General features: G+C 37.7%; 2 protein-coding genes across 3 annotated transcripts; one reads left to right on the top strand and one right to left on the bottom strand.

Moving 5' to 3' along the window:
• The first annotated feature begins 902 nt into the window (after positions 1-902).
• LOC111390728 (polyubiquitin-like) lies at positions 903-2,435 on the top strand. Its single transcript, XM_023015819.1, has 4 exons — positions 903-964; positions 1,521-1,602; positions 1,734-1,745; positions 2,058-2,435. Exons 1-4 carry the CDS (start codon positions 903-905, stop codon positions 2,433-2,435), a joined length of 534 nt encoding a protein of 177 aa, XP_022871587.1.
• Positions 2,436-10,130: 7,695 nt separating this feature from the next.
• LOC111390743 lies at positions 10,131-16,356 on the bottom strand. 2 transcript variants are annotated; one of them, XM_023015841.1, is made up of 8 exons: positions 15,616-16,356; positions 14,197-14,364; positions 13,873-13,971; positions 13,669-13,770; positions 13,436-13,504; positions 11,455-11,595; positions 11,040-11,366; positions 10,131-10,425 (listed from the first exon to the last, which is right to left on the bottom strand). In XM_023015841.1, exons 1-8 carry the CDS (start codon positions 16,141-16,143, stop codon positions 10,162-10,164), a joined length of 1,698 nt encoding a protein of 565 aa, XP_022871609.1. In that variant the 5' UTR covers positions 16,144-16,356; the 3' UTR covers positions 10,131-10,161. The 2 variants fall into 2 exon arrangements, with proteins under 2 accessions (XP_022871609.1, XP_022871608.1); XM_023015840.1 differs by having other exon boundaries at positions 13,436-13,552; positions 15,616-16,355.
• Between the last annotated feature and the right edge of the window lie 1,135 nt (positions 16,357-17,491).

Below are 17,491 nucleotides of genomic sequence, written 5' to 3'. Positions count from 1 at the left end.
AATTACAGAACGCAAATAGGCACAACATACTGTATAGCTGTCTCGAACCAAAATACAATTTTGTTGTGCATAACATTGTTGCCATTGTTGACACATGTAAATAGAATGTATGGAATATGAAAAATTCAACCATTATATAAGTTTCCTTTGAAATGCATATTACGAACACATCATTTATAGCGCATAACACTGTCCGCAAAGTTTGCAAACTACAATCAATGTACACATTAGGTTGTGTTTTTTAACCCAAACTACATGTTATATGAATATGCATACTACATACACAGAAAATTTGCCAGTAAACCCCGACAGATGGTACCTGCCATTCTCGACAGTTGTGCGACGCTCCACCTAACAAAACACAAAAAACACATAACTTGCCAATGGGAGTTTCCTACTTGCTACAGAATTGGTTAAGCGTTACAAAATCCATCTGTTACAAAAAACCACTATACATACATACATAGAAACCCACACACGCAACAAAGCCGGACTCTTCACTCGGAGCTAACACTTGAACTTTCTTCCCCACCGTCATCATCCGAGTTGATGACAATTACCTCGGGCGATGGAACGCGACCTTGCTCCTCATCCTCGTAACGTTGAACTTCGTCTGCATCCATAAATGGGACGACCTATTCAAGCACATTTCTCGGAGACTCACCTTCATCACTTGCAACTTTGTCCAGGTTCGGAAAGGGAACGACGGTGATGGCTCTCCTACCACCATTCGAACTCACTTCCTCATCGTTCGAAGAAATTACGATGGGACATAGCGCGGTTGAACCGGGTGTCGGCATCGGCTCCTGAAGTGCCAGCGGTGAATTGCTTCCCATGGACGATGCCATTATTTTTGTACGAAGAAACAAACTTCAAATACTTTGATACATTCCTGCTACAAGATGCCTCAGAAAGAGTTTCATAGATCCCACTTGAAGAGTGCAAGCCTTGCTTTATATTGGAGGTATATGAGGACATTCAAAGCAATTTACCAACCAACCACCATTTCATTTCTACTTAACACTTGATTGACCATTGGTGTGATGGTTAAGGGTGTAAGTGTACTTTAATGTAGTCCATAAATGGTGAGAATTATGAGTAAATTGTACACATGTGCAATACCTTCAATGGCAACATTCCTGCAATGACTTTGTACTTACATTACTTAACAGAATTTTTGTAGTCCTTAGTCACAATTGAATACCGTTTTTAAATTATAAATCATATGAATTGCATGAAAAATTGATAAAATTAATGTCCCTGCCAATGAAGATGAACATTGGATGACTTTACAAGCCATTTTTAAAATAAACTTTACTTTCTACGAACAAGTGAATTTATACTAAAACGCATGTCGAAATAAACATAAATCGGTTGTAATGTTGGGGCCAACATAGCAAAGATAACATCGAATTTTTCATTCTACGGTAATGCAAATTTTACAATAATCATTGTCCTCGATCGGTCGACCACACTTCATTACACACAAGATAATTTCATTCCATGACTCATTTGTGCAGGTATAACACCTTCAATTCCAATGAAATGAAATTACAGAATACTACTACTTCATCAAGTACCATGAACATCAAATTAATTAGAGTACAAACAAATGTCATATCTCAATGTGCGTTCCACTTAACCATATCCCCATTTGGAATTGAAGTAATCTCATAAACCCCTTTGATATCATTAACCACATCATATGTGATACGATGTAATTGTCTCCACAGTTGCACCTTCAGGTATGAACCCAGGTTTAAATCCCTTTGACTATTATTTGGTGCTATTAACTACACCTCTTCATCATTGTACAAAAATTCGTCATCACACCTCGATGAAAGCACATGCTCAACTGAAAAATCAGTCCTCCGAATTAATCAGCTGCCTACATGCATCAGGTGTCTATTAAAGTGAAATGACTAAGCAGAGCAAGTTCGTAACTATCCATCCAATCAACGTAAGAACCAGAAAATGTACTCACCCATGGAGTAGAAAACGTGCAGGCAATCTAATGACCAAAAAATGAACCCTTTCACATATCATAAACATTACAGGCCATAAATATTATGGTGAAGCCAACATACAAGACGAGGAAGGCATCGCACCAGACCAACACAAAGGCTCATGTTCGCTGGTTAACAGCTTCGGATGGCCGTAGTTCGGGCGACTATAAAATTCATAAGGAGTCCACACTCCACTTCGCGTTGAGGCTTGGTGGTGGCAGGCAGATTATTGTTAAAACCCTTACTTGGAAGACAATAACCCGTGAAGGTGAAAGCTCGGACACCAGCGATAATGTTAAAGCTACAGTTCAGGACAAGGAAAGAATCCTACCAGACCAGGAGTCAACTTTGCACATCGTGCTGACGTTGCGGGTAGGCATGCAGATTTTTGTGAGGACTCTAACAGGAAAAATCGTCAGTTCGTGTTGACAAGTCATATGACTGGGATGTCTAAGAGTGATGATATATTCATTTTAGTTATGATGTTGATGTACCCTTTCACATTTCATGAACAATACATGCATTATGTCGTCAACGCATACACACAAAATTTACCGACACTACCATCCCATGCTTGCACTAAACATGTATTATAGCAAAACGATATGTACTCTACATAAAACATTTTAACGTGTACCATATTTCAGAAACAGTAAATACATTATGTCGTCAACGCATACACACAAAATGTACTGACAATACCATCCCATGCTTGCACTAAATATTTATATACTGTACATAAGACAATTTAACGTGTAGCATATGGGTGAGCAAACGTATCCGTTCATAAATCAAACCAAATTCAAAGCATGTCTTTGTTACCAACAACGTATCTACTACTACATCAGACCTTACCAAACCACTTGAACTCACTCATTTCTTTACTCTCTTTGCCCTTCCCCTCGTGTATGGCGTCCGGTTAGGTGGTGCAGGACGTCGAACACGAGTCGATCGCTGCCTGTTTGTGCTGCCCACATTGCCTCCCTTCTCCGGTACGGTCACTTCTGCCGGTAACTCTGTGTCAGCACACATATAAAATATTTCAGCATTTTAGTGAAACGTTTCTGTGTGAACGACGCCACATAGTCGTGGAATAAGATTATTGAAGGAAAAAAAGCACATACCGTCCACCTCCGTGACGTCATGGGTCGATGGGCCTTCCTCGTTGTCATCGCTGGGGAGGGTGGAGATAGTCTCTCCTAAAACTAGTTCAAAGGAAATTAGGTGAAATGGACAAACACAAAATATGAATTATCATTTGTGTAGGGGGGAAGTGTTTGGTAATAGAACCTAAATCACAGAAGTTGGAAAAAATTACGCATGTACCGTTCACGTCCTGCATGTCACCCTCCTCCGTACGATCATCGTCCTCTGGAAGACAGAGAACAAATGAATGAACGAGTGAAATTGAATACATATGCGTACGACGAAATGAGACGACAGAAGTTGAAAAAAATAACGAACATACCGTTCACCACATGCATTTCACCCTCGTCTGCATGGTCGTCGTCGTGTGTGCTCCGTTTGTTGCTGCCTTCCCCGGCTACTCGAAAACAAATAATAAATTATTGAACGACTTAAATTGAAGACAGTAAGTAAAGGCGATATAATAGGACAAGAAAGATATCACGAGAGGAGATTACATAAAATACAAAATTTATGCACGTACCATTCCCCTCCTGCATTTCAGCCTTGTCAGCACGGTCGTCGTCATGCGGGCTCTGTACGTCGCTGCCTTGCCCGTCTACTTGGAAACAAAAAAAAATTAGTATTACAGTCAAATTCAATAGAGTAGCATATCACGAGATGACATGACATCGAAGACAAAAAATGTGTTACATAGAACTAACGGACATATCATTCACCTCCAAGTTCCCGATAGGGGAAGGACGGCCACCGTCATCCGGGCACAGGTCCATGTCACCTCCATGTACATCTAAGTAATTTGGCAATTTCAAAAATACATTTGTAAGCAAACGCATAGGAAAAATTGTACACATGTTGTAAATGGAAGTAACAGTAACATAAAATCATACCTTCGTGGGGGTCGTCCCAAAGGTTTGGCTCATTCATGACTGGAGCTGCAGCGAAAATGGAGGTGCCACTAGATGGGGGCACCAAGGTAGATATGAAGTCCCTCGGTTTGGCGAACTCCTCGGTGACGTGCTGTATGATTTCAAGTTTCACGGTCCGCAACCTCATCTCGAAGAGGATGCGCTGGTCATACAACATGCCCTCCACGTCCTCCCTCGTCAAAGTCGCTCCACCACGCGTACCCTGAACCCAAGATGTGGGTAATGCGCTCGACTGCCGTCCCGAGGCATCCACTTCGTCCTCGCTGTCACTACCACTAATCTCGCTGGAGGGGTCGCGACCGCTTTCTCCACTATCATCAGGCTTAGACCCATCGTCCCTGTTGCCCTTCGGTATTTGATGGCCATCGCTCGCGGATGTGTCAACGTCCTCGACCCCTGCACCAGACTCGTTGTCATGCCCGTCACCCTCATCGCTACCGTCATCTCTCTCACTAGCTGGTGCCGACTCATGGAACTGTGGATCGACAACCCTCCTAGTGAGGTCGTCCAAAAATTGCACTGGACAGTCAGGGAACGACACCAAACTGGCGATGTATGGCCGATTGCGCTCAGCTTCCGTGGGACACAGTGTGGTGTGCACGTATAGCTGTAGCAACAGGGGAGAACATATAGTTAAAATATAATGCATACTATTCCCAATTAAATAAAAGAATGGAAAGGCAAATGAAAAATGTCCATGACCTGTACGTTCCTGAATAATGCATCGTATGTACGCTGCTGCGGTTGTTTGGTGGAGGTCCAGCACGGAAGCCGAGGCGAGCGTTCACCCACACGCTCACCGAAGCGTTCTCCGAGTTCGGGCATAGCCTCATATGCCCAAATCTGTCCGGACGATAACAAAAAAAATGTCGCATTAATATCCGTCCAAACACTATGGAGGCATGGTCTAATACTGACAAACAAAACACATAAACATAATGTTGTTCGTACTTGCATGACGATCGAAAATCCATGAATTGTGTAACTGACGTCCTTCTCGTTCTTCGTCTTCGCATCGCTCATTTTAGGTGTCCAAGTATCCCGGAATCCCTTCAACAAACGCCTATACCCCACTTTGGTCTAGGGGTACGAAAAAAACAGCTCCAGGTCGTCCACGATGGCAAGCGTGTCCTCATCAACACCGACATTATTGTTTGGAGCTGTGATAACTCCTTCCACAATTAGAGCAAGCCCAAGCTTGTATCTATCTGCCCGGGGTGTCGATGCGCGGAGAAAGGCCTTCTCCAACTGGGCAAATGAAATTTTCTCCAGCAATTTGAAATATTTTTCCTTCAGCCTCCTCTTCTCCAATGCCTTTGTATATCGATCGCCCTCCAAAAATGACCCAGCATGCAGTCTAGTGACGATATCATACTCCTACAGTTCAAACCGGGTAAGGTGGCCTTACACGTTGAACCACAACTCATGGGACTTATCGCAATGGATCCCTCGGTACACCAATGCCTAGATTAGCTTAGAGGAGAATTGGATCTCCGGAACGTCAACGAGAAACCCAAGGTAGGAGTCGCGAAAGTCAGCCCGAAGTTGATCGTCAAAGTTATCCATCACTATTTTTATGTACTTCAAGTTGCTCCATTGCGAGATACGAGCCGGCAACCGTACATTCTCGGGCACCAAAAATTGAAATTCCATAATAACTGCAGATGAAACGATAATGGTTAGAGCATAATTTAACAACAGCTGAATATTACAAATTACAAGCGTACTTCTGCAGAGCATACAACCACATCAATTGGAACAAGTAATACGAGAAACGTATACGAACATATCATCTACCCAAAGTTGCAGTAAACATTTATTATGGTGAATTTTGCTTGCAATATTCAACAAAATAAAATGTTAGCAAAAAAATTTTGTAATGTGCGAAAATACATGCGGTAATGACATCTGAATGTTTGACAGACATGTTATTTCTCGACGCACGTGCAGTATCATCTGTGCCCACCGTCATGTGTCGAGACACTGTCACCGAAACATGTGTCGATAGATGACTGCACTCTGCCTTACAGTGGCAGACGTCATCTGTCGAGAATGCCCGCAGCTAACTGTCGGGAACGACAGTTCATCTGTCGAGGTTCAGCTGACTGTCGAGAATAATAGGAGGCAAATGTCGAGAACGACAGTTTTCAACATAAATATGGCATATGTATTCATGGTGCCCCAACCCACAAACCTGCTACATAACAGCGAAAAATCAGGCTCCCGAAAATTCACAACACGCTTTAAAACTTAGATGTTACACATGCATGGTGCCCTATATCAAAATGTAGAACATGCCCAAATCCGGTTATCCCAAAAATCACAATGAAGGTGAAAACGTGGATATTAGTTCTAGAAAGTCGTTTCATAGCTTGCCATGCAAAGTACGAATGTAAACACAACGAAGCAACCAAGTAAAAAACTACCGTTACAGTAGAAGGCAAGCAAATAAGGCCAGTTTTCCCTTTATAACTACATCGAAAATACCAAATAATGCAACTACGCACCGAGCAATCTAAGAGATATGTAAAAGTAGCAACTTGGTTTGTGAATATCTTGTATGAGATAAATTCAATACATATTCGTACATTACAATAACAAGAGAGAAGAAAGTGCTTTCACCTCGTCTAGTTGTAGCAGTTGCAAAGAGTTATGGACAGATATGTCTCTTTTCTTCGTCCACACTCCACAAAGTTTAGTTCTGCAACAACAGAAAGAAACGTTGCGCATAAAAAACGTATTGAAGAGGAGCATACATTGAAAATGTCACATTTCTTGAATACCAATCTCCAAATATTTTAATTATTGCGCATTAAAAACTGAAAGTGTATATCAAGTATAAGCAAAAGTAATATTAAAGCTAATTTGTAATGGTCAAATCCCTTTTCCAAATCAGCCTACAAAATATTGATTCCTATAAGTTACACCTAAAGAATTCATGGTTTTGATAGAGACCACAGTGTTGAATGCTGAAATGTGAAGCAAGGATATCAAGTTCACGACATATGTATGAAGAGAAAGTTCATATTCACACATGAAGAATACTGAAATCAAGAAACTAGAAATTGACATCATAACCCAACTAATTGATGCTTAAGCAGTTATAAAGAGAAAATACACTAAATGCTTACGGTTTTGCGTATATCCAATTCAATCTGGTATTCTCATGCAATACTGATGCATTTAATTACCTAAATGAGTTTAATGACGGGCAAAAGAACAGCAAGTGGAAATGATGATATTCCATCATTACCAGCTCCTTGCATGTTTAGGATTTTCATAACTAAGTTCTAAATCTGAACAATCTCAAAAGACATGACCTTCTTTCAGCAAACAAGAAAAATGGTTCTCATTGAGAACAATGTATCTTTTCAGTTCCACCTTCAACCCTTCTTGGACTTATAAGTCTAAACTGGTAGAATTTGATCACTAGCCGCATGATGCAGTGTACTAGGAAGCTCCTTCTTCAGATAAACACTCAAATATTTAAATCCTTACAATTCATAATTTTTAAATCTTGACAAGACATGAATTATATAGAAGTTGTTTCCTGCATTGGCATCAAAGTAGAGATATCTTTTGTATTGGGATTTTGACCCATGCTACCATGCAACTTATGCAATCAGCCCCATACAACATGTATATTTGTGCACAATTGCATTACCACTTATAGCATAAAACCAAAGCAAGAGGCAGAATTTGCACTAGTTATATTTAAAAGTAAATATCAAGAAACAATTGAACATGTCCTCAAAAGAAAGCACGAGATGCCCTCTGCACCAAGTGGACTCCTCTCAGACAGCCATGAGACTCATCAAATTCAATTAATTTTAGTCCATTAACCTTCTGTTGATGTTGTCAAACTAAACTCTGATGAATGCCTCAAAGTGTACTCAAATCTAGCTGCAGGTGGGGGTGTGATAAGAATCATGTAGGTAAGGTTCTCCTTGCATGTTATGACTTCTATGACTCATGTTCTTCTTATGCTATGCGATCAATTTGGATACGTCCCAAATATGGGCTGAGATTGATTCACTTTTTCAATGTAAAATAAATAAATAAAAATAAAAAAGGAAGGCATAGATGAACCTCAGAAAGTCCAATACTATTTAGAAGAAATTCACCACTCGTAGAGTAGGCTCAACATTCAGTTTTTCCATATTTGGAGAGAAGACAATACATTTGCCTACCATTTAGCTAATACGGGGATACAAATATAAAAAGTTCAAGCTTTAAATAACAAGAATTAACTGCTGAGATTAATGGATTGTTTAGAATAGATAAATGTGGTTTGTCAAGCATAAGGATGTAAGTGGGCTTAGTTTCTTGTTCCTTTATTCTCTTACCTGCAAACATAACTCATGTATAGACTAGGTTTCTTTCCTTAAATTTTGTTATATTTCCAAGAAGGCAAGGTTCAGTGAAGTCCAACTCCTGTAAAATTTTAGCCAATCAATATACTAGGCGATGGGGCAAAGCCAACTCCCCATTTTCTTAAGGTAAGAGGCCTAAAAAACATTACCTTATCTAGAATGGACTTCACCAAAAAAATTTAAAAAAATAAAAAAAAAAAATAAGAGGAAGAAGGTATCAAGGACCAAGAGGCCATTGAAAATAGAATAAGATTCATCTTATAGCAATTACAGATTTATAGCAAGGATCAAGTAATATGGGACCTCCTTGGAAAACATCAAAGGCATCTGATGCAAAGATAACTTAAATCCATTTTACCATTATCTCAGGTCATTCAAGGGGAAGACAAAGCATCTGATCAAACTGCATTAATTTTCAGCATAGAAGAACAAGAAGAAAACCAATCACAAAAACACATGGTAAAAATCAACCAAGATGTCAGTTCCTGTCTTACATCTCGCAAGTTTTTGCAAGTTTAGATAGTTTCTGCGAGGTCTGGTGAATCCCGAGCCGATCTTGAATGCCTTATGGTTGAATTAACTAAAATAATATAATTTTTCTAAAAAAAAAAAGGAAAGATAATCTTTTCAACAACTGACGAATGGGAGATAATATATTCAAAAGAGTTAACAAACATAATCTTTTAATATATTTTCACAGACAATTTCACATCATCAATCATTTCTTTCTAATTTAAAAACAATAACCCACAACCAATACAGAATATATTCAAAAAAGGGCTCACAAAATTGTTTTGAATTAATAAACAAGAATACCTGAACTGTGTGAGATAGAATACTGAGAGCGACGCATAGTCCACAGAGTCCACCGCCTCCAGTCCTCCAGTTGAACTGCTGCTTCTGCTCGGAATGGAAATATGGAAATTTAAGGGTTTACTGTTTGCACTTTTCAGCCGGTTTCAAATGGAGTTTGGGACCTTAGGTCGATTTTGCTCTGCCGATTTTAACTTCCTCATTCCGAGCAATTTAGATACAATGGCTAAACTATTGCTGGCAGTTTTTTGATATTCAGTGGAATTCTTCATCAGATTCGTTCACTTCATTGAGAGCAATGAGAGAGTGAGCGAGCGATTTAGGGTTCTTCGACTGGGGGATTGGTGCCTGCATTTTGGTTTTTGCTCTACTTTTTTTCTTCAATAATTCAATTTTGTCAGACACTCTTTCAAAATTTTGTACAATTTTTTTGATTGGTCTAATCTCATTTAATTAGGACCTATAGGATATTTAAATTTAGTTTTAAGAGTAAATATGTTTAAAATTGTCTAAATTTGACATCCTTGTAATGTAAAAAAAAGTGACATTTTTGTAAATACAACACCAAAAGTTGACTATTTTGATAATTTCCTCTTATTTTTTTTAAACTTATTTTCAATCACATTCACACAATAAAATATTTTGAACGTATCCCAAAATTTTTCACTTTTTAACCATACATTCTTCAAAAAATCACTATTTGAAAACTCATTTCCCAAAAAAAACTCATTTTAATGAAAGTCAAACATGGGCTAAGAAGAGAAATGACCCCACTCTTTCTAAATTGTTTGTGTTTAGTACTCTGTATCAAAAGATAAATCTCGTTATCTAAAAATGAAGCCTTATATATTTGAATCCATTCACCACAAGCATAAAAATTTACTAAGAAAATAACTAAAATACACTGTTACAAAGCAAAAGACCACCAGATTTAATTCTGTTTCGTTCTTTATACATTTCAAATAAGACTTCCTCGCTATTCTCGAGTTTAAGGTATTCGTCCGTGTTAAAATGGGATACTAGTTCATCACCAAATTGTCTGGTTTTGCCTCCATTGTATTCTCTTGTATTTAAAGGAGTACTATTCAACGATCTAGGACTCCAGCTCCCATGACTGCTGTTCGAATGATTACTCAAGTCATTTAATGAGATTCCATCCTGAATAAATTCGAAAATTCATGAAAATTTTACAACAATGACAAAGATATCGACAGACATTAATAGTACATTAAAATGGGCAACATGATAGCATATTTCTCTTGTTTTAATACTGTCAAGCATTGCACAACACAACTTCCCAAAATGAGCAGGCTGATTCCAGATGATAAACAAAGTTGTGCAATTCTAGTTTCCCCACATTAAAGAACTCATAGACGATTGTGCAATTAAAGCAAACATTTAGCACAACTGATATCCAAAATGAATGGTTCCTTTAGAAAGAGATGAGAGTTTTTGATGAACTATAGCTTGTTTGGCTAAGCAGTAAAGCTTAAAAGTCAAATTTACTTTTGTTCACAAGCATTTTAGATAGCTTCCTTTTTTCTTCTAGTTTCTTGAGTCTATCAGGAGCCTAGTTAAAATAGTCACTTATTTTGAACATAACCCTGAGGTTGGTATCACATCACCAACTTATTTCCAACTTTCACCTCTAAAATCAATTATTTAAATTAAACCTTTTTTACTTGTTAGTCAAATTTTTAAGTTTTGCCAAACATGCTTTAAAGGATGCTCTATGCGATCATATCTGCAATTTCATGCAAGTTAAACGTCACCTTTTCTGAGTCCCACTGTAGTGCTTTTGGAGTGACAGGAGTCTGTGCTCTACTTTTTCCTGAAAGAGAACCATGGGGACTAGTCTCCCACTTCAACCAAGGTAAAAGAACACCCTCCATTTCAACGGGACTTTGATAGCTTTCCATTTCTGCTCTTATTGAAGAATCTCTTGCCTTTCGAGTGCCCCCAATGGTTGAACTTCCATCACTTCTTTCTCCATCAAATGAAGATATGTCTGTGTCTTCAACATTAGAAATGAAGTCCACGAAATATTTTTCTGCCTCCTCACTCAATTGCTTTGACGCCCTACTTTTGTCACTACTTCTCTGGAATATGAAAAGACAAAAGGTGAATATGATATTTTAACACCACCACCACATCGATATAACAATGATCACGAGGATCACCACACACCTTTCTAGCTCGAGATGGCTTTTGAGAAACAGATGAAGTCTTTGAATCTGGAAGTAAATCTTTGACAATTTTGGAGAGATCCTGTCCTCGTTGCTCCTCTAGCAATATTCCAGTGAGAAGATCTTGCTTGCGCTTCTCTGACTATAAGTTGGCAGAGAGTTTAGCCAAGTCAAAAATTAAGAATTTTTATACAAAGTCAATTCATCTTGCAGGACAGTTGACAGGAATCCCAAGTTCCAAAGAATATATCAAATGAGGTGTTCAAATTATAAAAAATAAGTTGGACATAATTAATCTCTATCATTTGAGGCTACATAAGAGCTCAAAAGGTAAAATTGCATTCCAGATATAGCTTAATTAGGAGAGGAATTCCAGATATAGCTTAATTAGGAGAGGAATTTGGAATCCTTGAGAATTTAAAACGAAGGGTTTTCAACCAGCATTGCCAATTTTCATTTAGACAAGTAGTGCAAATTTCTCTATTTTCTCTCTCTTAAGAGCTAACTAAAATATTGTGCAGAGATGCATCTCTGAACTTGAAGACTATATGAACATATAATGCAAGATAGAAGAATATTGCTCATGATCCTAAAGAAACATCCTAGAATAAAGAATAACAAGATTGACCATATTTCAAACTTGGGTTGAACTGTTGACCTAGTACATGCAGTGGAAAGAATCAAGCTTAAGAAATAGACCGTGGAACATGCAAGAAAAACCAAGTAAACAAGGACAGTGGCGCACTCAAGTTCTTCATTCATCAACAATTTCCAATAGTTGTATATACAAAAATCAAATGGATCTTATAGAATTACTGACTGATATACTCTTGTTGCCTACACCCCAAAGATCATCAGTAGGCAAAGCAAACCCATTCATCGAAATACGAAGATGACCAGAAGCAAGAAGGTAAGCTCGTACAACAATGTTTAAAAAGGCAAAAATGGGTACTAAAGAGTTTTTCCTCTGTGAAGAGACGCATAGGCCTCACAATAAACCAAAAAATTATAAAATAATTCAGAAGTGGGAAGAGTTTGATAAATTTAAAAAAAATTAAAATCAGAGAGAGAGAGAGGAAATGAAATGCACAAAACAAAAAATAAATAAATGAATAAAAACCTACCAACTGATACGGACACGTTACCAACAAGACACAAGTCGAACACAATGACACACGATGTTTTCCAAAGTACCGACACTACACATCGTGTTGATTAAATTCTATGAAAAATTTCATTTATATAGTATAAATTTAGTCCTTGTTTGAGCCCATTTTAAGTGAAAAAACGCTTTTTTAAATAGTGATCAATGGAAAATGTGTGATTAAAAATTAAAGAAAAAAAGTTTTAGATTTGCATGTAATATTATTTTATTAAAAAATGTGTGGCTAAAAATGAGTTTTTAAAAAAATAAATTTTTGGAAGAATGGGGCTTAATTTTATACTCGTTATTATTATTATTTTTTGTTGAAATATTTTAAATATGTGTATCATTTATTATTTAATAATAACTTTGAGTTTAAAATATATAATATTTCTATTAAAGAAAGAAATGATTATGGTAGAATATTCGATGAATGTCTCATCCAACATGTGTTCGAGCTATACTAGTTGAAGTGTTCGTGCAACAGAGTCGGCTGGAGTTTCAAAACCATCGATTGCCTCATTGCTATCTTGTGAAGGAGCTTCTTGTGTCTTAGGGGAGTGGTGTGTTAGTGGGGTTGTTTAGGTAATTTTCAGTATTTAGTCAAAGAATTGATAAGACCATTTTTTTTTTTTTGGAGGACAAGATGGGTCCAATTAAAAGGGCTCTTTCATCTGAAAGTTAAGTTTAGAGTTTGACAAGGCGTGCACCTCAATGATGAGGTGCCTACCTCAATAAAACAGCACTAAGATTTCGCCTTGAGGCACTGAAGGGGTGACTAACTCACGCCTTTTTAAGCCATGCATGCAAGAAAATGTAATGATCTATTATTTGATACCTGTTCTAACTTTGTAGTATAACTATTTCTGATTACTGAAAAATCTCGAAGAACTTCAGGTTTGTCCACCTGCAAAAAATTGCCATTTGATAATGCTGCTAGATCTCTCACCATGGCCTATACATAAATACCACGAAATTTTAACAAACAGAGATTTACCAACATTTTACAGTTTATAGTACCAACAAAGCATGGAAGAAAGATTGTTTCAACGAAGAGAGATTTTAACATACTTGATTCAGTTCATTTCGAATTTCTTCGACAGCAAATCTAAGTTCTTTTTTCATTGCCTCATACAACCCACTGTTCACAGCATCCTCTGTATGGAGCTCAGCCTGAGGTGCAAGAAAGAAGTATAGAAAGAGAGGTGAAAGTGAAAATGGAGCTAGAGTTTCATGTACAGCCTACTTAATAAATAGAAGTACAAAAGAATCAACCTTCTTCTCTGCATAAACTGCCTGGATTGTCTTCTCAAATCCATTTCTACCAATACACACAGTCTTCAATTCATCATCAGTTAGGGCAGAGGAGTGGCTCTATGAATCAATAGACAAATATTACACTTCAGTTCCTTTCTAGAAAGAATTATATCAAAGCTCTATTTGACAAAAATAACGAGGACATAAATTGGCAATGACATGATCTTGATGGCCAGCTTTTGGTTACAGTTCCAAGTGCGCCTTAGGTAAATGTTACCAATATGAGCATATACGCAAAGAAAGAAGCCAAAGGCCACCGTATTAAAGACAAAACAGTCTTACAGAGTAGCCATCGTGTAACAGCAACTGATCTTTTTTGTTAAGCGATATTTCCAATTGCTGATTGTTTAAAGTTGTTGGCGCCCGTGATGAAGGAATTTGACTCCTTCCCCTGATAGGACCCTTCACAATAGCACGATTGCTTGGATTATGAGAATTATCTACCTCACTCTGCCAATCATATGTAAATGTCAATTTATGTACTCCTGTTGGAGTAAAGAAGCTGCATAAATAGTTTCATAATACAGTCCTGAAGAATCTTTCACACGCATAGTTTAATAACTTCATGCTTTCTAAGCTTGTAGCAAATATTTAAGAATCTGAAGTTTTATCAAGCTAAAGTCATAAAAAAATTGGAATCTAGAAAATTTTATACCCATATGCATATAAGGATGCCTGATAATTGTGAAAATGCTCAATCACAAAAGTTATGTCTTAAATTTAAAAGGATAAAAAAATTATATTTGAACTTTTAACCTCCCACATAGCCCAAACAGGGAGATGAACTGTTTAGGTATGAAAATTTGGTAGCATTTCCTTCACTGTTCAATTTCAATATTCACCTAGACCAAGTATTAAGCAAGTATGATGAGTATACATTCCATCTCAAGATTGTGAGGAATTGCTGGTGCAACTGTGTTGATCTTGATTAACACGGTGACAATTGATCGAGACTTGCATCGTGTATGGACTTCCATTGAGGTGGTGCTGGTGAATAGAACCAGCAGTCAACTAGTACTAGCCATGTTGTATATGTTCCAAAGCAGGTAGGTTGCAAGCTTGAGTTCATGAAAATAATACATCACTGGTATGCAATTGTGCGTGCATAAATCAGGTAGCATGTCATACTCAACTTGTCATAATAGAGAATAAAACGAGAATAAGACCACAGTTCCAGAATTTAATCATGAACAATCTTCCACTTCAAAGAAGATAACAAAAAAATACAGGTGAATGACACATGGTGTCCTCGTCAAAGTCACATGAGATGAATATATAAACACAAATTTCGCCAAGAAATTGGTAGGTCATGAACAATACTGCTTAATATTCAATTAACGCCAAGATTATGCATGATAGAAAACAAATATAGTGCATATTCAATCAAGACATTCACTGGATATTAGAATAAACCTAAAGAGATTAAAACTACTTGCGCATAATTCTTACATTTGGAATGCCATCAATTACTTTCATTGGAAAAATTTTGCATTTCCAACCTCTCAAAATTTCTGAACAATTTCCACAAATTCACACTTGTAACAGCTCTCCGATTAACAATCACGGCATTATCTCTCACATCAACATTTTTTTTTCATTCAACAATACAGAGTCTATTCAAATCCAAGCAACGGAAAAGTAATTATCTGCTAAAAAATCCGATTTTGCAAAGAAAGGACTAAATGGATTAATCAAAGTTACCTCAGAGTCACTAATATGATACCTAGCCACAGAGAGGGACCTCCTCCGCCGTGAACCGGCCTCAGCAGGAGTAACACTTTTACCCCCACCACCAGAGCCACTAGAAACAATGGATCTTTTACTGTCACTTCCACCACTCCTTGACACTGACCTCCCCCTTCTCCTAGACGATGCCGTATCACTAGCCCACCGCCCAATCTCAGAGCCACCACCCCCACTCTCACCCCTATGATGCGAAACTGATCGGCCCTCCCTCTCCCCCTGCACCGCCCCTTCATCGCTCTCATTCTCTTTTCTCAACGAGAAGAACTCAATCGCAAGATCATCAAGGCTGATTTCCGTGCAATTCCCCGATCCTCTGCCCGTATTGACAAACTTCCCCTTCGGCTCAGAAGCTACCTCCGGTCGGGAGAACCGGCTGTGACTTCTGGACCGGCGGTGAGACCGGCTAGTGGTGCTTGGATCTTCGGAGATGGAGCCGCCAATTGTGGTCCTCTTCGACGTCGATTTGAAAGCTGATGTCGCCATTTTTATCAAATGATTGCTTAATTATTCAAAATCTGTGACTTCTGCATATATTGAATCAGGGCTTTGGGTATTGATTGTGATATTCGAGGGAAATGGGTTTAAAGGAAGCTATTAATTGTAACGTCAATGGTTTGGCGGAGGGATCGAAAATTGCGGAAATATTTGAAATTGAAAAGTAGGACCGGGCGGCCGAGAGAGAGGTGGGTTGAGTGGAAAATTAACCCCTGACCCAGTTATTTATTTTTTATGTTTTACATGTCAAAAATAAATAAGTAAATAAAGAAACAATCCCGCTACAGTACTCGAATTTTTTTGATAGGAGGTAACTGACTCTCACAAAGAGGGGGACCCCATTTTTTTTTGACTTTTTTATTCACACGAGACCCACGGCATGTGAGAGAATTTCAACTATTCGAGCAACAAAATTCGGGCAAAATAACAAAATTCATAAAGAAAATTGATGAAAATTTGGAATATTTTAATTTCTGTCTCACCCAACGAAATTTCCTATGGTCAAGATAAAGGAAGAGTGAGCTTCGTACCATTGCCACCTTTTCTTGAATCTAATTAACAAATTATATTATTACAATAACCAATTTATCAATTAGGGATTCAAGAATTCAACTTATTATAAACTTTAGCCGAGCTTCGACTATCTGGTTGGCTTATTTAAAAAAAATGGCTTTTAGAAAGTAAAACTTAAATATGACGTCTTGAACGATGGACTTGCAATATTGATAGAGTTATGGGTAGGGCATGTCCTAGCAGAGACAATGTCTTTAAATAAGCTAATTCATGTCGTAACGAGTTTGGATGAAGGTTGATCGATTCATAAGGGTTCTTTTATTTTGACTTTCCTAATTCAGTACCTTTGAAATAATTGTAGAAAGGGAAAACATAATCAAATGGAGATTTTTTCTACTATATATGGGTCCTTACAGCAACAAAATATTTGTTGCCACTTCTTTTCCCATTACCTTGAAAACTCCAAATCCCTTATTTATTTTGGCACATTTTGCAACCACTAATTTTTCAACCATGAAATACACGCGCATGTTCGTGTTCAGCATATAGACAAACAAAAACGATTGTGAGATTGGACAAGGGAGTCTTGAGCTCAAGATTAATTATTTCTCATGAATTGGTGCAAAACATAGTAAATTTGGGAGATTTTGCCCCCGTTTGACCCCATTCTCTTTCATTTTTTCCTTATCTTATTTTCAACTATACAATTTTTCATAAATTACATTACATGTAAATTGAAAATTTTTCATTCTTTTTCAACCACACATTCTTCAAAAAATAGTATTCCGAACATTAAAATTTGACCAAAAAAGGGGACAAACGA

This window comes from Olea europaea, unplaced genomic scaffold, assembly GCF_002742605.1.
Source record: "Olea europaea var. sylvestris unplaced genomic scaffold, O_europaea_v1 scaffold709, whole genome shotgun sequence".
Taxonomy (NCBI): domain Eukaryota; kingdom Viridiplantae; phylum Streptophyta; class Magnoliopsida; order Lamiales; family Oleaceae; genus Olea; species Olea europaea.
This window is presented reverse-complemented; position numbering and strand designations above follow the sequence as displayed.

Excerpts from the sequence above, each read along its gene's own strand:
- LOC111390728 (XM_023015819.1), top strand. The coding sequence starts at position 903 with ATGCCTCAGAAAGAGTTTCATAGATCCCACTTGAAGAGTGCAAGCCTT. Across the intron at positions 965-1,520 it reads AGCCTTGCTTTATATTGGAG|GTATAACACCTTCAATTCCA; the intron begins GTATATGAGGAC and ends TCATTTGTGCAG.
- LOC111390743 (XM_023015840.1), bottom strand. The coding sequence starts at position 16,143 with ATGGCGACATCAGCTTTCAAATCGACGTCGAAGAGGACCACAATTGGC. Across the intron at positions 13,972-14,196 it reads TGTTACACGATGGCTACTCT|AGCCACTCCTCTGCCCTAAC; the intron begins GTAAGACTGTTT and ends ATTGATTCATAG. Across the intron at positions 10,426-11,039 it reads TACAGTGGGACTCAGAAAAG|GATGGAATCTCATTAAATGA; the intron begins GTGACGTTTAAC and ends GAATTTATTCAG.